Source organism: Entelurus aequoreus, linkage group LG18 (assembly GCF_033978785.1).
Source record: "Entelurus aequoreus isolate RoL-2023_Sb linkage group LG18, RoL_Eaeq_v1.1, whole genome shotgun sequence".
Lineage (NCBI taxonomy): Eukaryota > Metazoa > Chordata > Actinopteri > Syngnathiformes > Syngnathidae > Entelurus > Entelurus aequoreus.
This window is the reverse complement of record NC_084748.1, coordinates 34,351,521-34,379,469: the sequence shown is the minus strand read 5'-3', so window position 1 is coordinate 34,379,469 and position 27,949 is coordinate 34,351,521. Positions and strand designations below refer to the sequence as shown.

At 39.0% G+C, this 27,949-nt stretch overlaps 1 protein-coding gene across 1 annotated transcript; it reads right to left on the bottom strand.

Moving 5' to 3' along the window:
- Positions 1-42: 42 nt before the first annotated feature.
- LOC133633586 (CCN family member 1-like) lies at positions 43-26,693 on the bottom strand. The gene is made up of 6 exons (XM_062026156.1): positions 26,536-26,693; positions 22,885-23,098; positions 15,897-16,150; positions 14,406-14,550; positions 14,154-14,329; positions 43-2,518 (listed from the first exon to the last, which is right to left on the bottom strand). Exons 1-6 carry the CDS (start codon positions 26,584-26,586, stop codon positions 2,204-2,206), a joined length of 1,155 nt encoding a protein of 384 aa, XP_061882140.1. The 5' UTR covers positions 26,587-26,693; the 3' UTR covers positions 43-2,203.
- Between the last annotated feature and the right edge of the window lie 1,256 nt (positions 26,694-27,949).

Sequence of the window (27,949 nt, the reverse complement as noted above, 5' to 3'; positions counted from 1 at the left end):
TTGATAAAAAGCTTTTATTCTTAAGTTTGAGAGTAGGACTAAATTTCGCAAATTCTCAGGACTTAAGTGTAAAATGGCACTCTAAGAAGCTTGATAAGTACGGCCCCTGGTCTCTAGTCTACTATGTTTACCTTTTGTAAATGACTTGACTAAAATAGAAGAAACTAGAGTTTATATGCCAATCGATACACTTATTTCTGCTGATATCGGGCCGATATCCAATATCAATATGTGATCGTGGCACCCCGAGTGAGCTTGAAATAATGTCCGTATGAATATGTTATATACCCCTGATTTAAAATAAAATGTAAAAAAACCGTTATGTTTAATAGTAATATACAGTGCATCCACAAAGTATTCACAGCGCTTCACTTTTGACATATTTTGTTGATACAGCTTTATTCCAAAATGGACTAAATTCAGTTTTGTCCTAAATATTCTACACACAATACACCATAATGACAATGTGAAAAGCTTTTTTTTAATGCAAATTTATTAACAATAAAAACTAAAAAAAAACACAAGTATTCACAGTCTTTTATCAATACTTTGGCAGCAATTACAGCCTCAAGTCTTTTTCAATACGATGCCACAAGCTTGGCACACCTATCTTTGGCCAGTTTTGCCCATTCCACCTCTCAAGCTTTATCAGGTTGAATAGGAAGTGTCAGTTTTTATCCAGGATGTCCTTGAACATCTCCAGCATCGTATTCAAAAAGACTTGAGGCTGTAATTGCTTCAAAAAGGTGCACAAAAGTATTGAGCAAAAGCTGGGAATACATATAATCCATTTTTGATTTTTAATACATTTGCAAAATAAATAAAAAAACAGTTATTGTGGGGTATTGTGTGTATAATTTTGAGGACAAAAATGAATTGATTCAATTTTGGAATAAGGCTGTAACAGAACAAAAACGCGGAAAAAGTGAAGCGATGTGAATACTTTCCGGATGCACTGTAAGCTCGTCGGTGGCGTTCTTTTTTGTTTTGAAAAATGTAACTTTGAGCAAGTTGCGACACAACCGATTTAATTCGCAGTCCATGTTTTTTTTACTTCCGAGTATAGATGTCCGATAATGGCCTTTTTGCAGATATTCCGATATTGTCCAACTCTTAATTACCGATACCGATATCAACCAAAATACAGTCGTGGAATTAACACACTATTATGCCTAATTTTGTTGTGATGCTTCGCTGGATGCATTAAACAATGTAACAAAGTTTTCCAAAATAAATCAACTTAAGGTATGTAAAAAAATGCCAACATGGCACTGCCATATTTATTATTGAAGTCACAAAGTGCATTATTTTTTTTAACATGCCTCAAAACAGCAGCTTGGAATTTGGGAAATGCTCCCTGAGAGAGCATGAGGAGGTTGGCGCGGAAGAGTTAGTGCTGCAAGGGGTTCTGAGTATTTGTTCTGATGTGTTTATGTTGTGTTACGGTGCGGATGTTCTCCCGAATTGTGTTTGTCATTCTTGTTTGGTGTGGGTTCACAGTGTGGCGCATATTTGTAACAGTGTTAAAGTTGTTTATACGGCCACCCTCAGTGTGACCTGTATGGCTGTTGACCAAGTATGCCTTGCATTCACTTGTGTGTGTGAAAAGCCGTAGATATTGTGAGACTGGGCCGGCACGCAAAAGGAAGTGCCTTTAAAAAGGTAATTCTCCCTACATCTGTGTACACAGCGGCGTTTAAAGAAGTCATACATTTTACTTTTTGAAACCGATACCGATAATTTATCGGACATCTCTACTTCCGAGCAGAAATGTGTCACACGTTCCACCTCTAGCGGGGGGGGAAAAAAAACAACTCAACAGAAACTAGTGCAGTCTGTGTTTCAAAACTGCCGCGTCAAAGTCATTATTCCCTGCAAAAGCCTCAAGAGTTCTTTTGCTGGTTGTCAAGCGGGACCAATGCATCATGGGATATGGCGTCGAGGGACTTGGAGTTGTGGCCACCGTGTCAAAGGTCATGTTGCTGCCTGCAAGCTCCCAACATACTAGCATCAGAACAAGCGATCCTGAAGTGTTTATGAATTTAGCTCCCACGTCTGACAAGGACGCAGTACAACTAGGGGGCGCCCTGCTCGTGGGCAGGTGTGTGTACGCACTCGTTACTCACTCGGAGCCAGATGAGGAAAAAAAAACAAAAACCGGCTCGTCGTTTTCTTCCGCCGTCCTTCCATCGCAATAAAAACATTAATCTATGAACTTGTGCGTGTCTCCGTACATCCAGTGCTGTGGCGGCAGCGCCACGTCGTTCAGGTGGCCGCACGCGTCCTCGCTGCATTTGCACGACTGAATGAACATGGTTGACCTCTGAAACCGCTGGCCGTCCGGGCAGGCGAAGGTCACAGGTACGGTGCGCGTGCGGCGCGGCGAGCAGCAGCGTCCGCCCGGACACACGCCGCAGAAGTTGGGGCGGTAGAGACGCACGCTCACACACTCCCCGAAGGACAGGCGCAGGGGCCACAGCGCTTTTTGGGCGGTGGAGCATCTTTTTCCTCTCTGCGCCTGGAATGATAAACATGTAATAATAGTTAGGGATGTCCGATAATGGCTTTTTGCCGATATTCCGATATTGACCAAACCCTTAATTACAGATACCGATATATACAGTCGTGGAATTAACACATTATTATGCCTAATTTGGACAACCAGGTATGGTGAAGATAAGGTCCTTTTTAAAAAAAATAAATAAAAAAAAATAAGATAAATTAAAAACATTTTCTTGAATATGAAAATGAGTAAAATTAACTGTTAAAGGTTAGTACTATTAGTGGACCAGCATCATGTGTGCTTACGGACTGTATCCCTCGCAGACTGTATTGATATATAATGTAGGAACCAGAATATTAATAACAGAAAGAAACAACCCTTTTGTGTGAATGAGTGTAAATGGGAGAGGGAGGTTTTTTGGGTTGGTGCACTAATTGTAAGTGTATCTTGTGTTTTTTATGTTGATTTAATAAATAAAAAAAAAAAAACAGATACAGATAATAATACAACTGATACCGATAATTTCCGATATTACATTTTAAAGTATTTGTCGGCATCTCTAATAATAATGTGTAGTATTTTCTGACTATAAGGCGGACTTAAAACACTTTAATTTCTCAACAATCGACAGTACGCCTTATAGCAGGCCTGGGCAATTATTTTGACTCGGGGGCCAAATTTTGAGAAAAAAATGTGTCCGGGGGCCGGTTATATCTATTTTTAGGAACACTACTACAAAACCTCACAATAATGTCTGATTGAATGCTAAAAACTTAATGACAGACCGCCTGAGAAAACTGTTTTTTTTTTTACTGAATGAGACACCCAGAATGTACATGAAAATAAAGAATGTGGGATTTACAATATTAACTATGAAGGATAAAACACTGAATATTGACCACATATGAACGTCACACCCCCTCTTCATCCACATATTTTACAATCAAGCGAAACGCAACAAAAATGCAACAAACACAGCGAAATACGGACGCGAAGCGTAAAAAAAACAACACACCTACAATCTGATACATCTGATACAGAATATCACTAAGCTTTAAAACTTTGTTGTAAAAATTTCCTTCTGCGTCTGTCCCTGACCCCCACATTTCAGGCTGACACTCTGGAAACACTCTGTGGAAACAAACCACACTGCTTGTTGCCTCGTCTGAGCTGTTGTGACTTGGATTACCATAGTAACTAATTAGATGACCATAGTAACTAATTAGATGACCATAGTAACTAATTAGATGACCATAGTAACTAATTAGATGACCATGGTAACTAGTATATCATGCAAAAGCGCAGATTCCCACCAATGAAATACTTTGTATAGTTCAAGACTTCCGGTCATTTGAAAACATCACTGCACATCATAATGGCAGCTACACTTTCCATCTTAAAGATCGAAAAAAATGATTTGGGAATGTCCGGCGGGCCAGATTGAAAAGCTTAACGAGCCACATGTGGCCCCCGGGCCTTAATTTGCCCAGGTCTGCCTTATAGGGTTGTACGGTATACCGGTATTAGTATAGTACCGCAATACTAATGAATCACATTCAGTACTATACCGCCTCTGAAAAGCACCGGTCCCCTACCCCTGTCGTCGTCACGTTGTGTCATTGCTGGTTTACGAGCATGTTCGGCAGTGCACAATCAGAGTACTTACAAACAGACACAGTGTGTAGACAGAAAAAGGAGAATGGACGCATTTTGGCTTAAAAACTAACGATAAAGGTGAAGTTGTAACACTGAAACGCCCTCAGGAAGAGGTGCTTTAAGACATGGCTAGCTAGTCCAAGTCGGCAGTGTTTTAGCTACTTCTAAATCACTAATCCTCGCCTCCATGGCGACAAATTAAGTACGTTTCTTACAAGTATCATCCCTGCAGGACGAGGAATAGCTAAACATGCTTCACTGCACTTCAATGCGTCACAATGTAAACAAACGCCATTGGTGGATCTATACCTGACATCCACTGTAATGATACCAAGTACAGGACCGTATCTAGTCGATACTACTATAATTACGTCAATATTTTTTGGCAGCACATTTTATTTATATTGTGTTTATAAACTTTGAATATGACCAATGTATAATCCTGTAACGACTTGGTATCGGATTGATATCAAAACTAATGTAAAGTATCAAACAACAGAAGAATAAGTGATTATTACATTTTAACAGAAGTGTAGATAGAACATGTTAAAAGAGAAAGTAAGCAGATATTAACAGTAAATGAACAAGTACATAATTAATTCATTTTCTACCACTTGTCCTTAATAATGTTGACAAAATAATAGAATGATAAATGACACAATACGTTACTGCATACATCAGCAGACTAATTAGGAGCCTTTGTTTGTTTACTTACTACTAAAAGACAAGTTGTCTTTTATGTTCGCTATTTTATTTAAGGACAAACTTGCAATAAGAAACAAATGTTTAATGTACCGTAAGATTTTTTGTTAAAATAAAGCCAATAATGCAATTTTTTGTAGTGCCCTTTATTTAGAAAAGTATCGAAAAAATGTTGGTACCGGTACCAAAATATTGTTATCGGGACAACACTAATGCCTTATAACCCGGTGCTCCTAATGTACCTATTCATTCTGTTTGTGCTTACCGACCTCCAAGCAATTTTATTTGGTACACGGTATAATGATAAGTGTGACCAGTAGATGGAAGTCACACACAAGAGATACGTTTGGACTACAGGTTGAAGCATGTTCAATAAATGACGCGAGCAAGTACCCGTAAGCAAGAAACACCAAAATGTTGTTTAATTGAGAACATAAAACATTACACACGGCGCTGAAAAATCTGTCAAAATGTTTTAGTGCGACTTTGGTAAGCTACGAAGACGCACCGCTTGATGGATTGTCGGAGCATTACGGCTACTGTAGTCAGACGTACTGTGCTTCAACATTTAGTTTATTATTTATTTGGGCAGTGGTCCAAATAAACAAACCGTTTTACATCCATGAATTCATAAAGTTTACAGACCAAAAGGGTTTTAGGCCCGGAACAGGTTTTATCCGGCCCGCGGGACGAGTTTGCCAAGTATAAAAATGAGCCAAAATTTTTGAATGACAGAAACTGCTGTTGTAAATGTGTAAATAGCAATTATTTGTATCTTTAGCAATTATGCTACATATGTAAAAAAAAAAAACAAAACACATGATGTTGGTGCACCAGTCGAGGAAAATGATCAAATTAAATAAATAACATACTGTAATTTGATTTTGATATTTTTTTTATCTTGATAGATTGAACATTAACATCAATGAGTTGACTGATAAACATTATCACATAATTTATTCAGAAAGTATAAATAACGACAAATAAAGATAGAATACTATTAACCGCAACATGTAAGTGTAAAAAACAACATTATGATTTGTAAATTTTCAGAATGTGCTTGTTTTATTTTTAAGCAAAGAAAACAATCCGAAGTTGTCTTTATTTTTAAGTTATCGTGCCGTGATTTTACCAGTCCGGCCCTCTTGGAAGTAGATTTTTCTCCATGTGGACCCGATCTAAAATGAGTTTAACACCCCTGGTTTTTGGCTAAAGTTGAGCACTTATTTCGCCTAACCCTTATAAACAATCTCAATTACAAGATGTCGTGAAAACCAGGAGACATTGAGCTCTGATCTTGAGCTTCATAGAAATGTGAAATTTCCTTTACACAACATATTATAAACACACCGTGTACACAACATAAACCCTGTTCAAATATATACACAGTAAAGAACAGTGAAATATCCTTGTACACGTGTTAAACATTTGTGGCAATAATATGCTATATACAAACACTTATACTTCCATTATTATTTATGTACCACATATAGTTTTGTAATTAACATTGATCATAGTATTAACTACTGTGTTGATTCAAGAGTGATATATTTTTCTAAGACATTGGTCTTAAAGTTTTTTTTAAATGTTTAATTGGAACTAACATTTTAAGGCATCATTTAAGATGGTCCACAGATGAACCCCCCTGAGAGAAATATCTACTTTTTAAACTACTTCTTATGTTTGCTTTCTGAAAGACAGATGAACCTCTGAGGTCATAGGGACTCTCCCTGGGTTTGAACCTCTCCTGTAGACACCGAGGCAGCTCGCGGTTATGAGCTTTATACGTCACAATGGCAGTGTTGAGGTCAACAAGATCATGCCGTTTTCATGTTTTTAATTGAATGAAACCAAAATTATTTCGATACTTTTCGGTACTTTTCTAAATAACGGGGACCACAAAAAAAATTGCATTATTGGCTTTATTTTAACAAAAAATCTTAGGGTACATTAAACATATGTTTCTTATTTTATTTAGTCCTTAAATAAAATAGTGAACATACTAGACAACTTGTCTTTTAGTAGTAAGTAAACGAACAATTATTATAATTAGTCTGCTGACGTATGCAGTAACATATTGTGTCATTACCCATTCTATTATTTTGTCAAAGTTATGAGGGACAATCTGTAAAAATTAATTATTAATCAACTTGTTCATTTACTGTTAATATCTGCTTACTTTCTCTTTCAACATGTTCTATCTACACTTCTGTTAAAATGTAATAATCACTTATTCTTCTGTTTGATACTTTACATTAGTTTTGGATGATACCACAAATTTGGGTATCAATCCGATACCAAGTAGTTACAGGATCATACATTGGTCATATTCAAAGTCCTCATGTGTCCGGGGACATATTTCCTGACTTTATAAACATAATATGAATTTTTAAAAACAAAAGATGTTGTGATGCCAAAAAAAATATATCGAAGTAATCATAGTAGTATCAACTAGATACGTGCCTGTACTTCATATCATTACAGTGGATGTCAGGTGTAGATCCACCAATGGCATTTGTTTACTTTTTGACGGTGTGTAGTGAAGCATGTTTAGCTATACCTTGTCCTGCACGGATGAAACTTGCTTTATTTGTCGCCATGGAGACGAGGATTAGTGATTTAGAAGTAGCTAAAACACTGCTGACAGCGGCTGTACTTTAGCCGCTAGCTAGCTAGCCATGTCTTAAAGCACTTCTTCCTGAGGGCGTTTCAGTGTTATAACTTCACCTTTATCTTTAGTTTTTAAGCCAAAATACGTCCGTTCTCCCTTTTCTGTCTACACACTGTGTCTGTTTGTAAGTACTCTGTGATTGCGCGCTGCCAAACATGCTCCTCTGCTCGTAAAATCAGCAATGACTTGACGACGACGCGGGCGCGGGACTGGTACGTTTCAGAGGCGGTATAGTACCGAAAATGATTCATTAGTATCGTGGTACTATACTAATACCGGTATACCATACAACCCTAGTATGAGCATAATAATCTGCATGATTTACAATTCTAATGGCTTTCTTTTGAAGTAAGAACATAGAGTTGATGTTTGATTTGTAATTATTACCCCAGATTTCAACACAATAATTGAGACATGGTAGTACGAAAGAGTTATATAACATGTTAAGAGCATTTTGATTTACAGAGTTTTTAATTTTATATAACATAGCAATAATTTTGCCATCATTGTCTTGAGTATCCAATTTAATTTGTCATCTACATGCGGGTATTATTATGGGGTCTGTATACGGATCCCAAAATGGCACCTATTAGGAGACAAATTATCTGGCGTTTTGTTTCGTAATATTATGCAAAACCGTATTTTATTACCTGCTGGTGTGTATTTGGGATCTGCATGAGTCCCGAAAATTTGAAATCGAACCAGACAAGACATTGATGCAACGTTGATTTTACATACATGTCCTTTAAACAACATTGCAAAACAGTTGTATTCGTAAATTGAGACGACGTTGGTGTCCAACGTTGGATTGACGTTGGTGGTTGGGAAATTACCAATGGTCAAATCGACGTCACAAGCTGACATTGACTAAACGTTGTCAAAAAGCATGTTGTTTCAGCGTTATATTTGTGTTGTAGAATCAGAATGTTACTAAAATTCATTATATTTGCCTGGACAGTTGATAACGATTTTTATGATGGCAGCAGTTTGAGCCTGGAACAAATTCATTCACTTGACATTATTTCCCACAGTTCCACTGCATAACTTTTTTTTTCTTCCAAAAATCATAATTTTGAAGTGTATCACTGTCATTATCGTGATTCTACTGCCCCACAGTTCACTTTGACCACCCACTTGCTTCTCTCCAATATGCTTCCACGCATGACAACTCTTTTCCTCTATAAAAACATTTTTTTTGCTTTTTACCCAACAGCTTCTCATTGTACATCTCCATAAACGTGCACACACTGTGATTTTCCACGGCACCTTAAAGCGAACCAAGCATGACAAAGAGCCCCCACATACACGCGAAGCTTAGCTATGGACAGTTGCTTGGCAGGAATGCTAAGCCTGGATAGACGGTGCTATATATACTAAACAAAACTAAAACACAACAGAGAAAATGAGCACATGTGCTTTTACAATTGCATGTAGCGCTTAGCCCGGAAACGGTAATGACGACTTTGGTACTCGTGACTGACAGCACAAAAAAACACAGTCTCACAAAAATCCTTGAGTGTGTTTTTTTTTCATGCAATGCCATCACACAAGGTTACCAGTAGTGCTTAAGAGGAAAACTGATGGTAACCATAGAATCACGTGATGCTTGTATAAATATACATCCACTTGCAAAAGCAGTTTTAAAAAAACAAACATCAAGTAAACTTAACGCACCGGTAGATTATTATTATTTTTTTTTACAACCAACCTGCAGCCTAGAACTGATGAAATAATAATAATGAAAAAATAACTACAGTAAACCCAGTTTACTCTTTACTTTGATACAGGGCCACCTTCCTCACACGCAGATCCCACGCTGTGTATGGGGCCCCACAAGCCATGGAGGGGCCCCATTTTGCGTGAAGAAGCGCATGTAAAATGTCAATAAATGACACAGCGCTTCATATGAAATTTTACCGCTAATGTAATCCATCACCCATTCCTGCTCCGTCACTGATAACAATACAATGGCAAATTTCCCCAGAAATTCTCATTGTGGCGCACAGCGTTGTTGCTGGGCGAGTAAATAGATGTGCAATGCACAAGGAGCATATACAACTTTGTTTTAATTATTTTACATTTGTTATTTTGCAGTACTATACAAAAATGTAGTATTTATTTACAATAAATTTGTTTTTAGTACAAAATACGCATCAAATTAAATTCAAGTTTGATTAAAAAGTATAAAAATTGTTACAAATAAAAAACAACATTCCTGCTCAGGGTTTTAATTTAATTTAATTTAATATGTTAAAAATATAATTAAATAATAAATAAAAACTACATTATTGAATTATTTTTCCCCCATTAATTTGTTTTAGTTCAAAATATGCATCAAATTAAATTCAAGTTTTGTTAAAAAACGTGTAAAGATAGTTTCATATAAATAAAAAAGTGTGAAAATGTTTTTAATGGGTGGCCTCAAAATAAAATTCTGCTTCGGACCCAAATTTAGCCAGTGGTCTGAAAGGGTTGTTTGTTTATAATTTATTTGTTAAATTTGTTATTTTACATTACAAAAATATATTTGGACAATATATTTCCCATTAATTCATTTTAATACAAAACATGCATCAAATTAAATTAAATTTTGATTAAAAAAAAAAAAAAAAGTATACAAATTATTCCACATTAATAAAGTTTGAAAAAAATTATTAGGGGTTAGAGTTCAAAATAAAATTCTGCTTAGGGCCTTTGCTTGTTTATGTTTTAATGATGTTAAATTTATTATTTTTGAAATTAAAAACATGTTGAACGATTTACTTTTTATGAATTTACTTTAGTATAAAACATGCATAAAAATAGATTCACATTTGATTAAAAATCTACTTCGGGTCTTTGCTTGTTTGTTTTAATTACATTAAATGTGTTTTTTTGCAATTTAAAAAATATTAAACAATTTATCTTCCACAAATTAATCTTAGTACAAAACATGCATCAAAATAAAGCCATATTTAATAAAAAAAAAAATATATATAAAAATTGTTAAACAAAGAAAAAAGTGTGAAGAAATGTATTATTGGTGGCAGGGGGGCTCAAAATAAAAATCTGCTTATGCCTCAATTTAGACAGAGATAGCCCTGCTTTGATAGCAAAATGACCATTTCATAATCAGGGTTTATCAAGGTAAATTAATTTAATAATAATTAGCTCCTGCCACTGGTAAAGTTACTAAACATGTCAGACCTTAGTAAATCTAAAAGGCCTCGTTACGATTCTCAACTTATTCATGACAAAGCCAGAAACAAAACGAGGATTTGAATGCCTTTGAAAGATGGAGACGATTGAAGGCGGAGAAGATATTTTCATCTGACGCCAAACTTGCTAATTTCCTCCTTGATAGGTAAGTCAGGCATTTCTGTTTTATTTTTACTTGTAATAAATGGTAATGGACATTTCGTATGTAAACTATATTGTCCAATACAGCCTATGATCTTGTCTAACAAAGCTAGTATGTTCGTGCAACGAATGCTTAGCATTCTAGCCTGGTCAATGACACATCGACATATAGGCTAACGGGGGATATGTATGCCCGTTAGCCTGTATGTTGATGTGTATTCGAACTGACAGGGCAAAATATATTTTGGACAAATAAAACCTATGTGGATTAGGGTAGTGTCATTGCTTATTTCGTTGTCAATATGCTGATACACTGAGGAAATGGGTTCAACATTAGCGCGGCTGTCATGGTAATGTGAAACGTATGGAGACAGACAAATCACATGATAGAAAATAATTTTGCATATTGTGGACTACATCTACCAAGTTATATGGCAATCTGAAACGTTTGAAACAATAGCCTATAGGCATACCTTGGTAAAATGTCTATTTAGTTTTGGCCGTACATTAGGCTGCTAAGCAAGGTCTAATTAATTTCACCAATATAACCATTGCTAGTGTTGGTTGTAGTTTGTTTTAGTCTTTGTTTTCTGATAGCACTGACAATAATCATATGATTGCCATTTGTTGTGCTATTGTACGCAGACATGATGTACTTCTCACTGAAAATAGCATAATATCTGTGTAAAGTGTGTTGGTTAGAGATTTGTTATTGACAAAACGCTTGTGTATTCAGCTATTATGGTCCCAGCACCTCAACCTCTAGTAAGAGATGGCGGAAGTTTGAAATTCCTTGAAGTAGCCCAGTCGATCGAGCTGGATTCGGCCGTGATTGCAGTGCCATTTCAGGCCAGATAATTACATTTAAATTTGTTATTTTATTTATTTATTTTACACAAAAAGATCAATTATTAAACCTTTTGTTTCCCATGAATTCGTTTTAGTACTAAACATGCCATCCATCCATCCATCTTCCTCCGCTTAACCGAGGTCGGGTCGCGGGGGCAGCAGCCTAAGCAGGGAAACCCAGACTTCCCTCTCCCCAGCCACTTCGTCCGGCTCCTCCCGGGGGATCCCGAGGCGTTCCCAGGCCAGCCGGGAGACATAGTCTTCCCAACGTGTCCTGGGTCTTCCCCGTGGTCTCCTACCGGTTGGACGTGCCCTAAACACCTCCCGAGGGAGGCGTTCGGGTGGCATCCTGACCAGATGCCCGAACCACCTCATCTGGCTCCTCTCGATGTGGAGGAGCAGTGGCTTTACTTTGAGCTCCCCCCGGATGGCAGAGCTTCTCACCCTATCTCTAAGGGAGAGCCCCGCCACCCGGCGGAGGAAACTCATTTCGGCCGCCTGTACCCGTGATCTTGTCCTTTCGGTCATAACCCAAAGCTCATGACCAAAGGTGAGGATGGGAACGTAGATCGGCCGGTAAATTGAGAGCTTTGCCTTCCGGCTCAGCTCCTTCTTCACCACAACGGACCGATACAGTGTCCGCATTACTGAAGACGCCGCACCGATCCACCTGTCGATCTCACGGTCCACTCTTCCCTCACTCGTGAACAAGACTCCTAGGTACTTGAACTCCTCCACTTGGGGCAGGGTCTCCTCCCCAACCCGGAGATGGCACTCCACCCTTTTCCGGGCGAGAACCATGGATTCGGACTTGGAGGTGCTGATTCTCATCCCAGTCGCTTCACACTCGGCTGCGAACCGATCCAGTGAGAGCTGAAGATCCTGGCCAGATGAAGCCATCAGGACCACATCATCTGCAAAAAGCAGAGACCTAATCCTGCAGCCACCAAACCAGATCCCCTCAACGCCTTGACTGCGCCTAGAAATTCTGTCCATAAAAGTTATGAACAGAATCGGTGACAAAGGGCAGCCTTGGCGGAGTCCAACCCTCACTGGAAACGTGTCCGACTTACTGCTGGCGATGCGGACCAAGCTCTGGCACTGATCGTGCAGGGAGCGGACAGCCACAATCAGACAGTCCGATACCCCATACTCTCTGAGCACTCCCCACAGGACCTCCCGAGGGACACGGTCGAATGCCTTCTCCAAGTCCACAAAGCACATGTAGACTGGTTGGGCAAACTCGCATGCACCCTCAAGGACCCTGCCGAGAGTATAGAGCTGGTCCACAGTTCCACGACCAGGACGAAAACCACACTGTTCCTCCTGAATCCGAGGTTCGACTATCCGGCGTAGCCTCCTCTCCAGCACACCCGAATAGACCTTACCGGGAAGGCTACTAAACATGCATCAAATTAAAATAATGTTTGATTAAAAAAGTATAAAAAATGTTGAACATAAATTTTAAAAAGTGTGAAAAAAATTAATATTGGTGGAAAAGGGATACAAATACAATTCTGTTCAGGGCCGTTCAAGTTTGATTAAAAAAAGTATAAAAAATGTTTAACAAATAAATAAAAAAATGGAAAAAATGTAATATTGGTGGAAAGGGGATGAAAGTAAAGTTCTGTTCAGGGCCTCAATTTAGGTCATTTTGCTATGAAAGCAAAATTACCTTATTATACTTAGGGTTTAACAGGGTAATCTATCGGCGTGGCGAAGTTGGTAGAGTGGCTGTGCCAGCAATCGGAGTGTTGCTGGTTACTGGGGTTCAATCCCCACCTTCTACCATCCTAGTCATGTCCGTTGTGTCCTTGGACAAGACACTTCACCCTTGCTCCTGATGGCTGCTGGTTAGCGCCTTGCATGGCAGCTCCCGCCATCAGTGTGTGAATGTGTGTGTGAATGGGTGAATGTGGAAATACTGTCAAAGCGCTTTGAGTACCTTGAAGGTAGAAAAGCGCTATACAAGTATAACCCATTTATTATTTATTTATAACACTAATTTAAACAAAATAACGACGATAAATAACAAAAATATTAATATCCATCCATCCGTCCATTTTCTACCGCTTGTCCCTTTCATCATAAATAATCCTTGATTAGATATTATTATTCTATTCCTTTATATCAATATCTGATACAAACTGAAAGTCAAACATGGAGGTTCCGCGAGTTTATTTTGCGTTGAGAATTTCCATCCTGTGTTGCACTGTGCTGATGTTTTTGGCCTCAGTGTGAGACGCAAACAAGGGAAGTGAAAGTGTATGTCTTGGCCTCATAATGTGGAACAAGGACAAATAAGAGCTAACTCATTTTGTATGGTTAGGTGTTTTCACAAGGTGTGGAGGTTTACTTGATAAGTTTTGATAAGGCCCATGTTTTGTTGCTGCAATAATAAAAAAAAATAAAAAAAAGTCTAGTTAACTTTACCTTGCTTGGAAAAGTCCCAGCGCTGCACGGCCGTACTGTACAGAGTCTGGTCTCCCTCTCCAGCTTGCATTGAGGGTTCTTGTTGGAGAGGCGGGAGGAAACGCCCATACCGCAGCTGCGCGAGCACTGGGACCAGTCGGTGGTGAGGATGGGACACTTCTTCAGGGGGCCCCACACTGAAAACACGGATTGTGTTTTTCAAAACATCGCCTGCTGTGAGATCGTTCACACAAGGATGCTCTCTCCTCTCACCTGGCAGGTGATTGTAACCTCGTTCACCTTCCCAGCCATTCGTTCTGAGAGGCGTGATGTCGTTCTCCACGAGCGGATCGTTTTCACGAGGTCGCAGGGCAGGATGACGCTCCAGTTTGGATTGGTGCCTCTTTGGAAAGGACATCTACAAGGTGAAACACAACTTTGCTTGCTTACTTTCAATCTTCTTTAAGATTATTAAGTACATTAATCAGGGCAATTGTCACTGGTGAGTGGTTGTCACACTCATATCTCGCCACCGGGTGGCACTGTCTTTCAAATTGTGGTACGGAAATGCAAGGAAATTGGGACGAGAGCTTACTGACGCAATAAAATGTGAAAGGATGAAGAGAGGGGAAGGGATTCACATGGCCCCATGCCTGGGTGGATCTCGCCTGACGGGAAGGTGGGAGAGTTAATAATTTTGTAATGCAGTCTGCCGAAAATTATGGAAAGCGCCACTCTATATAGCAACTGACGTAGTGGTCAAAGTTGGAGTTGCCAACAAAACACGGTATAGCTCGGTTGGTAGAGTGGCCGTGCCAGCAACTTGAGGGTTCCAGGTTCGATTCCCGCTTCCGCCATCCTAGTCACTGCCCTTGTGTCCTTGGGCAAGACACTTTACCCACCTGCTCCCAGTGCCACCCACACTGGTTTAAATGTAACTTAGATATTGGGTTTCACTATGTAAAAGCGCTTTGAATCACTCAAGAAAAGCGCTATATAAATATAATTCACTTCACTTCACATTGTAGGATATATAACACTCTCCCGCCATCTGGCGGCTAAAGTGGATAAGTCACGTTTCATGTGTCAGGTAAACTAGCTCCTGGTAGCCTACAGTATAGCTTACCATGTTTCCCTCCACCCATCCATCCATTTTCTACTTTTTGTAAATTAATTCACTTCAATCGAAGAAAAGATCAACTTTGTGTGCTTATTGGAGGATATTAAATGTTAACTGGCTGATTAGCACAAATAAACACGCTGCAGGACTGCTTGTATCTGAGATCACTGGCTGCTCTCTCCCCTCCCTGGATGAACTGTACAGTGCAAGGTGCCTCAAAAAGACCCAAAACATCATAAGGGACCCATCTCACCCCGGACATAAACTTTTTGAACTGCTGCCCTCGGGCAGGAGATACAGGACAATAAAATGCTGGACAAACAGATTTAAGAACACTTTTTACCCGAGAGCTATAGTGTCGCTGAACACAAGACAATAATGACTGTGCATGTGAGCTGTGTGCTTGGTATTTTTATGTATTTTTATCTATTTATCCATGTTCTTATGTTTTTATGTGTTGTGAAGTTAGTTTTGCTTACAATTTCGTTGACAAAGATATATTCTATTCTATTCTGCAAGCCGATATCATCCGATACTTGTTTTTTTTTCTGATATCAGACCGATATCAATATCGGACCGGGACAATCCTAAAGTGTATACTGTGTATATAATTAATGTTATGCCTATTCCATCCAACAACTAACCTTTTTGTGATGTTTAGGAGGAAGGCCCCAAGGGCCTTTGTGGCAGTCCACAGTGAAGCAGCACTGACCGGGTATCCTGACCAACTTTGGGAAGGGGCAAGACGGCGAGGCCGGAGGCAACCTGTCATCACAGAGAGGCGCACATCCCACAGCGCCATCTATGCAGGTACACTGGTGCTTGCATCCAACATGGAAGCTCTCGCCATTCTGGTAGATCCTGCTGCTGTACTCGCATGTGCGTCCTTCGGATTTGGCTGGAAACAGAAGCGGTGACACTTAATAGGGAGAACGACTTAGCGCAGGGCTATTCAACTGGCACAAAGGGGGCCAAATCCGGCCCGGAAATGAGTTCAGTTCAAAACTTGGGAGACAAACATTTTCGCAGAAAATTTCAAAAAACCCATTGGCAGATCCTTGCATTGACATTTGAACCTTGCTAGCAAACAGAACACTGGGGTCCAAACTTGTGATTGACATAACTAAGGCGTTCCTCAAGGCAACCCTTTAAGTCCTCTCCTTTTTAGCAGTTACAATTGTTTTTTCTAATTATGATTTATGTCACTAAGGTGTTGCTGTAGCTTTTTTACTTCAGATGCAGTCAGTGATTTGTTTAACTTTTTTAATTAAACTAATGGTGTTCCTCAAGGTTCCATTTTAAGTCCTCTCTTTTTTATCAATTGTTCGAATCAAATGGTGGCCCCGCCAGTTCAGTTAAAAAAACTTGTAAGAGACTAAAATGTTTGCAGAAGGGACTTAAAGGCCTACTGAAACCCACTACTACCGACCACGCAGTCTGATAGTTTATATATCAATGAGGAAATCTTTACATTGCAACACATGCCAATACGGCCGGGTTAACTTATAAAGTGCAATTTTAAATTTCCCGGGAAACTTCCGGTTGAAAACGTCTTTGGATGATGACGTATGCGCGTGACGTAGCCAGTAAAACAGAAGTATCGGTACCCCATTGAAAACAATACAAAATAGCTCTGTTTTCATCTCATAATTCCACAGTATTCTGGACATCTGCGTTGGTGAATCTTTTGCAATTTGTTTAATGAACAATGAAGACTGCAAAGAAGAAAGTTGTAGGTGGGATCGGTGTATTAGCGGCTGGCTGTAGCAACACAACCAGGAGGACTTACTTGGATAGTAGACGCGCTAGCCGACGCTAGCCGCCAACCGCACGGATGATCGGGTGAAGTCCTTCGTCGCGCCGTCGATCGCTGGAACGCAGGTGACCACGGGTGTTGATGAGCAGATGAGGGCTGGCTGGCGTAGGTGGAGCGCTAATGTTTTTATCATAGCTCTGTGAGGTCCGGTTGCTAAGTTAGCTTCAATGGCATCGTTAGCAACAGCATTGTTAAGCTTTACCAGGCTGAGAATTATTAACCGTGTATTTACATGTCCATGGTTTAATAGTATTGTTGATCTTCTGTCTATCCTTCCAGTCAGGGATTTATTTATTTTGTTTCTATCTGCATTTGAGCCAGATGCTATCACGTTAGCTCAGTAGTTAAAGAGCTTCGCAAATGTATTGTCGTGGAGATAAGTCACTGTGAATGTCCATTTCGCGTTCTCGCCTCTCATTTTCAAGAGGATATAGTATCCGAGGTGGTTTAAAATACAAATCCGTGATCCACAATAGAAAAAGGAGAGAGTGTGGAATCCAATGAGCCCTTGTACCTAAATTACGGTCAGAGCGAAAAAAGATATTTCTTGCACTGCATTCTAGTCCGTCACTCTAATGTTCCTCATCCACGAATCTTTCATGCTCGCTCAAATTAATGGGGTAATCGTCGCTTTCTCGGTCCGAATCGCTCTAGCTGCATTGAAAACAATAGGAAAATATGAGGAGGCGAACAACTGACTACGTCACGCTACTTCCGGTAGGGGCAAGGCTTTTTTTTATCAGAGACCAAAAGTTGCAAACTTTATCGTCGTTGTTCTATACTAAATCCTTTCAGCAAAAATATGGCAATATCGCGAAATGATCAAGTATGACACATAGAATGGATCTGCTATCCCTGTTTAAATAAAAAAAATTCATTTCAGTAGGCCTTTAAAAACAACAGTAATAGATCCAAATCTGTAGATGATGCTGGTTCTCCAGGATATACAAAATAAGGGACACCCGGTCCTTAGCTTTCTGGAAATGTGGCCCCCAAAACAATCTAGTTTTCCTTAGTGGATCAACTCACAGAACAACTCATACTGTATCCATGAGGTTTATGACAAAAATATGCTTTTATTTCAATACTGAAATGTGACCTCTCCCAATTATACACACAATATCTTCCCATAGCAACAACTTTTTGGAGTGAAAGGTCAGTGGTAATAGGGAGACAGGAAGTGTCAGACTACTCGTCTCCACGACTAGAAAAAGCTGCTATTCATAGTTTGTGGGACAGCGCTTGGCATGAAGCTTATTTTTATCACCATTACTTTTGCTGCCATACAGTAAAACATCCTCCGCTCTCTCCCGCTCATGTTTGTGCATGTGCAGACTTTCGTGCCACGACCCATACTGCTGATGGCTTTACGTAGCTAAACTGAACACTGTTGCTCTCTTACACAGGCCGTGTCAGTGTCTCTTGGATTTCACAAGCTTTTTTTTTCTCTCTTATTTTTCTTTTTTAAACCATATTCTACAGACAGCCACTGTGATGAAACGAGCAGAAGAAGTAACGTTTAACAATGACCACAGGCGAGAGTCATTGTTTTGGTGGGTGAGTGTTAGTCAGAAAGATCATACTTTAAGGCCTGATCTGAATACCACGCGCTAAACAACTTGTGCAAACTATAAAATTGTGTGTTGAATCTACTAAGACTGCGTGTACAACTGATAAAGGCTGCAGACGGCCTTATTTAAATGAGGTTTTTGCGTGTGCTACTAGCGGTGGCCATGGAGACACTCATTTACTGCACATTCATGTCATCATGCCAGGTGGTGTTTTTCTATATTTTCAAATATGCAGCAGACATCAACTGTATGTATAATTTTTTATGGGCACTTTAGAGGCAGCCCTGCAGTGCATCTACAACGGAAACTACTACCTGGGCACGTTGAAGGTGCACCCTGGGAGATGCTGGCACTAACTGCAAGCATGCGCTGGAATGTTTCAGCGCAAGGATATGTATATTGCAAGAGTTTTTTTTTTCATTGAAATGAAAAAACGAACGGCATTTAAAAAACGCCATTACACACCAAAACGCATCAAATTGATTTGTTTTAATCAGCTCATTAAGTCATCCAAGAGTTATAAAATAGTATTGCTGAAAAGGGAACATGCCTAATATTTTTTATTTCTGACAGTCCATACATGTTGACAAGTACTACATGTACTGAGGGTGTAAAAAAGAAAAGAAAAAGATTTTCTAATAAATCGTTATTCTTACTTGTAACGATTCCTAATCGATAAAAATAAATAAATCAAAAATAGATAAAATATGTATATACACACATTGTACATACACACAGTATATACTGTATATACTCACAGTAAATATATACACTACCGTTCAAAAGTTTGGGGTCACATTGAAATGTCCTTATTTTTGAAGGAAAAGCACTGCACTTTTCAATGAAGATAACTTTAAACTAGTCTTAACTTTAAAGAAATACACTCTATACATTGCTAATGTGGTAAATGACTATTCTAGCTGCAAATGTCTGGTTTTTGGTGCAATATCTACATAGGTGTATAGAGGCCCATTTCCAGCAACTATCACTCCAGTGTTCTAATGGTACAATGTGTTTGCTCATTGGCTCAGAAGGCTAATTGATGATTAGAAAACCCTTGTGCAATCATGTTCACACATCTGAAAACAGTTTAGCTGGTTACAGAAGCTACAAAATTGACCTTCCTTTGAGCAGATTGAGTTTCTGGAGCATCACATTTGTGGGGTCAATTAAACGCTCAAAATGGCCAGAAAAAGAGAACTTTCATCTGAAACTCGACAGTCTATTCTTGTTCTTAGAAATGAAGGCTATTCCACAAAATTGTTTGGGTGACCCCAAACTTTTGAACGGTAGTGTACATAAACCGTAATCAGAGCAAAATGGTGGCTTTTTTGAAGAAACTAGAATATAAAACATGTTTTCAGTTATTTCATCTTTTTTGTTAAGTACATAACTCCACATGTGTTCATTCATAGTTTTGATGCCTTCAGTGTAAATCTACAATGTAAATAGTCATGAAAATAAAGAAAACCCATTGAATGAAAAGGTGTGTCCAAACCTTTGGCCTGTAACGTGTACACACACACACACACACACACACACACACACACACACACACACACGCACGCACGCACGCACATGTAAATTGTAAATAAAAACAGAATACTATGATTTGCAAATTCTTAAAACACGCAAACTTTTTGTAGATCAGGCCCAAAGTATGCAATTAAAAACAAGCATACCACGTGCACACACATTAATTTTGCGTGTTGTTTGCTAATGCTAGCGTTAGCTATCTTTGAATGCGTATTCTATCATAACACGACTGCAAATTTTTTATTGTTTATCTTAAACTCATTTTGTGCTTTTCTGGCTGGCTAGCAATTTAAATTCAATATATTTAGTAATTGTAAAAAATACAGACATTTTTAAAATACATATTTTCCGATGGTAACATAAACCAGCTGGTGGTAATCTCGTTATATTTTTGGGTTTAAAAGCTATTTTTCTTTTGTCATCTATGACCCAAAGGACAAGCGGTAGAAAATGGATGGATGGATGGACCCAAAGCCCAGATGTATCCTGTTCTTTCTTGAAACATATTTAACTGCTCAGTCTACTTTAATCTACATTAGATCTATTTTTGTGTGTTTAGGAAACAAAAAGCAAATAAACAAGATCAAAGGGTTTTAATTTTGGACAGCTGGTGTGCTTCATCCATCCAGCCATCCATTTTCTACCGCTTGTCCCTCACGGGGTCGCGGGTGGTGCTGTAGCCTATCTCAGCTGCATTAGGGCGGAAGGCGGGGTACACCCTGGACAAGTCGCCACCTCATCTCAGGGCCAACACAGATAAGACAGACAACATTCGCTTCAACCACTGTTAATCACTTTGTAATGCAGTGAGTGGAACAACTGCAAATCACTGAACTGTTTTACAGTCGCTTCCAATATTGCGGCTTCACCAAATCAGATTTTTTCATTGGGGTGTATATTGTAGCAACATTTGAGCATAAACAGTAGGAAGGGGATTCAAAGTTTACTTGACACATGAAACGTGACAAATTGTGGGGTTTCACTTTCCACTTTAGCCGCCAGATGGCAGTAAAATGTTGAATCGCTAAAAATGTGTTTTGTAGCAATTCCAACTTTGAACACAGCGTCAGTTGCTATGTAGAGTGGCGTTCTCCATTATTTTCAGGTGACTGCATTGCAAAATGAATAACCCCCAACCCTCTTCTTCTCACCAGAGATCCATCTTCTTCCGCTTATCCGAGGTCAGGTTGCGGGGGCAGCAGCCTAAGCAGAGGAGCCCAGACTTCTCTCTCCCCAGCTACTTTGTCCAGCTCTTCCCGGAGGATCCAGAAGTGTTCCCAGGCCAGCTGGGAGACATAGTCTCTCCAACGTGTCCTGGGTCTTCCCCGTGGCCTCCTACCGCTCGGACGTGCCCTAAACCCCTCCCGAGGGAAGCGTACGGGGAGCATTCTGACCAGATGCCTTAACCACCTCATCTGGCTCCTCTCGATATGGAGAAGCAGCGGCTTTACTCTGAGCTTCTCTCTTCTCACCCCATCTCTAAGGGAGACTTCCGCCACCCGACGGAGGAAACTCATTTTGGCCGCTGGTACCCGTGATCTTGTCCTTATACACGATTGATGCGATAATGTTTTTGCGATTAATCGCACGAGTTATTTGACAGACCTACAGTAATCCCTACATTAGCCACATAGCTATAGGAAGAGGCAGTAGCACTATTTGGTCATACTGTTCTTTGTAGAGGTAGATAGAGTAGCCAAAAATTGTACTCTTTACTTGAGTAATGTGACTCAAAAATAAAAAAGGTAGTCATTCAAATAACTACTTGGGTAAAAGTAGTAAATATAAAGCGAAAAAACTACTCAAGTACTGAGTAACTGGTGAGTAACATATTTAGTAACTATCTTTTTTTTATGTTACTTGCACTACTACCTTGGTTAGTGTGTTTGTGTGAAAAAATACTACTACAGCATGTGCTACAAAAGATGCACATTTTACAGTAATTTATGATGTTGTAACGGGGCTAATGTTAGCATATGCGCAGCTAAAACATTAAAAAAAAATCTACAACTTGCCGCAACATGTTTTTTTCTAGTGGGAAGTGGAATTCTTGTCGGCTGAAAAGGGAAGATTTCTTCTGACACAGATGACAGCGCATGATATAAATGTTATTTTTCATAGTTTGTAAGTACAGTAGGGAAGGGATTCATATGACCCCATGCCTGGGTGGATCTCGTGTGGAAAAAAGGGGGTGGGGTTAATAATTTTGCAATGCAATCTGCTGAAAATGATGGAAAACACCACTCTACATAGCAACTGACAATGTGGTCATTGTTGGAATTGCTAAAAAATACATTTTAAGCGATTCAACACTTTGCCATCTGGCGGCTAAAGTGGATAGTGCATCCCCCCCCAAGTCGTGACGTTTCCTGTGTCAGGTAAACCGTGACGAATGGGGCCATTCAAATCCCCATCAGACTGTAAGTCGTTTTCTTCATTGCTGCTGGCCTGGGATGTAAATTTGTCCCTTTTTACAGTGTGGTGGGGGCCGCCAATATTTTGGAGTGCGGTCATGTGAGTGCCAGGCTCCCTTTGTTTAGTGGAGTCAAACATCTCTGGTGCTTAGGTTGGATTGGTGAAACAGTCATGCGCCTTCAAAGTAATATACGTATTTGCAAACATAAAGTGGGTAGTGCAGCACTACCCACCTCTGCATCTATGTGATGGTCCCTTCCCTTCCCAGCATGCAGTGCTCCCGTCACCACTTACCTCGACAGACACCCCAGGCCACGGTCACATCGTTGCCGTAATTGCACTCCAGCCCTTTGTGATGGTCACAAGGTTTTATGGGGCCGCAGTCCTGGTTAAGCTGCGCAGCGCACACTTTGCAGCAGTCACATCCGTCTGGTACAGCGCTAACCCCGGGTGGGCATTTCGGGGGTCCCGCAGGGCACTCGCACACAGCCGGACAGCTAGCCGTCACCTGGAAAAATCTCATTGTCAAAACAGACTCTGCACCCAAACAACAAATAAAAAACAGACTTTAAAATTGTTTTTATTTTTTTTTATAACAAACTGGAATAAAAAAAAAAAAGTGGATAAAACATGTACTCTGACAATCCATTAAAAAAAAAAAAACTACAGTTGGTGATATAATAAAAACAAGTTGGGGTCACTACAGTAATGCAAATTTACCAATTTACCAATTTTTGGTGGACATGTTAGACTACAGCAGTGGTTCTTAAACATTTTTCACCAAGAACCACCTCAGAAAACATTTAGCTCTCCAAGTACCACCATAATGACCAACATTAAAATACAGTAGCATAGTAGGGCTAAGTATTAATGAAAAACAAGGCAGAGGTTTTAATTAACATGCATATTTCATTAGTAGGCCACTGTTACATTACACACAGTTTGAACGGTAACACTGTTTAAATATTTATTTAACTGATTCTTTGGCGTACCACTAGATGGAGCCCGCGTACCACCGTTTGAGAATCACTGCATTTAAGGATTAATACTTGTGCAGCCCTTTGAGACACTTGTGATTTAGGGCTATATAAATAAACATTGATTGATTGATTGAATACCACATCCAGTGGTATCTCAACTTAAGAGCGTTTTGAGATAAGAGCTATCTCACGGCTAATCGTTATGCTTTAAGTGACAAGCAGAAATTTGAGATACAAGCATCCCCGCCAAATGTCACAGTAAACCCAGTAAGATCCGCCCAAAATATTTGGTCTTATCGCTAGCATTAGCTCATAACAAGAGATCGACATAACTTTATTCGCCAACCACTGGAAGGAAGCAAGTGAGCGTGAAGGACGGTGATGAGAGTGAGTTGATACTCATTGAATTAAATAAATAAATCATCAAAAACATGAGCGAGTGTGTGGTCGTCTTGACAATTTGGTATTGCATCACTCCTACTCTGCACCATCAAACGCCAGCCTTTGATGTTAAGATAATATCAAAATGGCGGACATTTATCCATGAAAATATAGAAAAGCTGCTGATGGTGTGTTTGACGGACAACAGCTGGAGGAGGTTGATTGATTGAAACTTTTATTAGTAGATTGTACAATTCAGTACATATTCCGTACAATTGACCACTAAATGGTAACACCCGAATACGTTTTTCAACTTGTTTAAGTCGGGGTCCACGTTAATCAATTCATGGTAGATAACGTATAAGTCCACTCTCCAAGATAAATGCTGTACATTTCAATTGAATTACTTGTTAGTAGTGCATTATATTGTATTGTTTTTATACAATATGTATTATACTTTTTTTTTTAAAAAGGCATGTTACATGTTAAAATTGTTTCAGTGGGAAACATTTTGACTTAAGAGCTTCGTCACAAAGCCAATTAAGCTTGTCAGTTGAGGTACTACCATATTTTGCAACTTTTTTTAATTTGCAAAGAAGGAGCAGCCTCGACAAGACTCAGGGTAGATCACCAGAAGTTACAGACTAAATTGTATTGTTTTTAAGCTTGACTATTAACTCGTGTGATTTATGTTAAAAGGGTTATTTGTTGTCTTTCTGGATTAAAGTTACGTCCGTCTAAAATATCAGGTGAAAAATGACCAGCATTGTAAGAGTGCTCCAAAAAAATGTATTCATATCAAAATCACAATTTTTATTTATTCACATTCTAAAATTGATTCACAATTTTCGTGAATCAAATTTGATCTTTAATAATTTTTGCACTTAAAAAAAAAAAAAGAAAACATTTGGATTAAAACATCAAACAATTACTATTGGTCTTATTTTTCAATCCTAAGCATTGTAAGACTGGGAATGGGTTGGAGTGGTTCTATTTCAATGCTTCTCAAACTTATTTCACCTCGTACCACCTCAGAAAACACTTGGCTGTCCATAATGGTCAACGGTAAAATACAGTAGCGTAGTAGACCCAAGTATTCATTAAAAACAAGGCAGAGGTTTTATTTAACATGAATATTTAATATTTTTGGTCACTGCAACATTACCCACAGTTTGAACAGTAAGACTGTGTTTGAATATTTAACTAAGTGGTTCTTTGGCGTACCACTAGGAGCCAACGTGCCACTAGTGGTACCACAGTTTGAGAACAACTGCTCTGTTTTATTTTATTTAATTAGGTTGATTAACATTCTGCGATTTTTGTTACTAAAATTTTAAAAGTACATTTTAAAAAATAAGTTTTTTAGGCCAACACTGCGGGTATAAGTCGCACGTCAGCAGGCAAGAGGAGCTTTTGTATCCTGTAACCTGTTTTGAAAAGGTTTTCATTTATACACAATATATGAGAATTGTATTGAATCGAGAACCGATTCTGAATCGAATAGTCACCCCAAGAATCAGAATCGAATCGAATCATGAGGTGAAAGATCCCGATTACTTCTATTTCCATTGTTTCCTATTGTATCCAAATGGTGTTCGATCTCCTCCTGCTGTTATTCTAACCGTGGTACGTATATCACCAGCGGTAAGTGGGCGCCATCTAGTGGTACGCCCAAAAAAATCACTTGCTTAAAGTACAGTGTTTTTTTCCCCCTTTCTTATATTCAAACACAGTGTTACTGTTCAAACTGTGTGTAATGCTACAGTAGCCAAACATATCAAATATTCTTGTTAATTTAAACCTCTGGCTTGTTATTAATGAATACTTAGGCCTACTATGCTATTTTAATGCTAATCATGATGATGATACTTGGAGAGCCAGGTTTTTCCAATGTGGTCTTATTTTTTTCCCTTATATTTAAACACAGTGTTACTGTTCAAACTGTGTGCAATGCTACAGTAGCCAAAAATATCAAATATTATTGTTAATTTAAACCTCTGTGTTATTAATGAATACTTGGGCCTACTACGCTACTGTATTTTAATGTTAATCATTATGATGATACTTGGAGAGACAGGATTTTTCTGAGGTGGTACTTTGTAAAAAAATGTTTTTAAAAAGAACCACTGTCCTCCTGTATTCCACTTTCTTGCAAAGTCACAATAATTACTATTAGACAAGCACAAACAAGCGTTGACATTTTATAACCACTCTAAAGTCAATTCATCATAAAAACATGCATATTAAATAGTCAAGTCAACTTTATTTATATAGCACGTTTTCACCAACTTTTAAATTGAACCAAAGTGCTTTACAGGTTAAAAAAAGCATGGAGCAAAAAACAAAACAAAACAAAACAAAAAAACAAACAAAGAACATAAACAATGAACATAAACAAGATAGTGCAAATGCAATATGGTAAAAGGGGTCGAATAAAAAGAAAAATTTGCAGAATTGTAGACATTTATGATACTGTATGTACTATTGTTAATCGCCTACCTGTTTAGCCAATTTTTGAACAACTGTCAGTATTTGGACTTTTGTTTTCACGCAGTTACATAAGTTCATGTTAGAAGGAACCTACCTGTGAGATAAAGGCTGTTGTCATTATGAGCAGGCCCAGAAAAGATTCCATGTTACACACAAATATAAATATCAACTCAAGCAGTGATCCACTGAATGGCGGTCAGTCCTAAATAGTTTCAGTCCCCTTTCAGGTCTTGGTCCAAGTGTTCCCACAGGGACAACTGCCCGACAGACCACTTTATACCACCTATCAGAGCCCACCCCTCTCCTCACCACGAGCCAATCGGTGTGCAGTGAGCAACTGACATTTCTAAATGGGCACGTCTTTACGGCGGAGTTAATTTTCTGATTGGATGACCGTATTGGAATGAATGCAGCCATTCATAAAATTGCACACAAAAAAATTGCAGCGCTGCTCTGTTTATTTTATGGGTTAAAAATTAAAATGGAAGCGGCCCTTTCAAGTCACATTCCTGCTTTTGTGGCTGGAGCTCTCCAAGCGCTAAGTAAATATATTCAGCTGGGCCAGACAGCATGGTTACATTCGGGAGACCTCCACCTTTGGAAAAAGAAGGGGATGGAATTCCCCGAAGTGCCAGACCAGTGTAGGAAATGAAAGTGGAGGGTAGTGAATCAAAAATGTGTTTTTCTTATGTAGGCTTAGACTAGCACTATTTAGGCAAATTGACTTGGTGTCAAACATTCTTAAGAATACATTTTTCAAGGCCGACTTCTCCAGAAAGGCTAGACATCGTAAAGCGAGGTTGACCAACCCCAAAGCTGGCTTGTTTGTCCCAGCCTGGGGAAGGGTTGGTTTGACACTTTGTCATGTTATCGGATAAAAATGTAAGCACCACATTTTTGGGAAGTTTCAACTAGTGATCGCCAGTGTTATGTGCATTACTTTAAAAAGTAATTAATTATTGTTACTTGTTACATTCCCCCCCCAAAAAATTGAAGTACTGCAGAGTTATTATTTAAGATATGTCAAACATTACCAAAGAGAGTAATTAAAGGGGCTGTTCGCAACATTTACACAGATTTCGGAAGGGCGCTAATCTTCAAATGTATTTTAAGCGTTATATCCCGCCCTCTTACGTCTCCCAGGACGTAATGACATAACTACTTGCGTAGGTAACACGAGCACACGCATTTGTTTTGGGTGTTAGTTAATAATAGCAATATGGATAGTTGGCATGGGCTATCATTGCATGTACTGGAAAGTATGCATCTGGAAAGTATTTACAGTGCTTCACTTTTGCCATATTTTGTTTTGCTACAGCCTTATTTAAGAATAAAATAAATACATATATACTGTATATATATATATAAATTAATTTTTGTCCTCAGAAAATCTATAGACAAAAGTATATTTTTTCTTAACACACACACACACACACACACACACACACACACACACACACACACACACACACACACACACACACACACACACACACACACACACACAC

Excerpts from the sequence above, each read along its gene's own strand:
- LOC133633586 (XM_062026156.1), bottom strand. The coding sequence starts at position 26,586 with ATGGAATCTTTTCTGGGCCTGCTCATAATGACAACAGCCTTTATCTCA. Across the intron at positions 23,099-26,535 it reads CAACAGCCTTTATCTCACAG|GTGACGGCTAGCTGTCCGGC; the intron begins GTAGGTTCCTTC and ends AGATTTTTCCAG. Across the intron at positions 14,330-14,405 it reads AGGTTACAATCACCTGCCAG|TGTGGGGCCCCCTGAAGAAG; the intron begins GTGAGAGGAGAG and ends CCGTGTTTTCAG.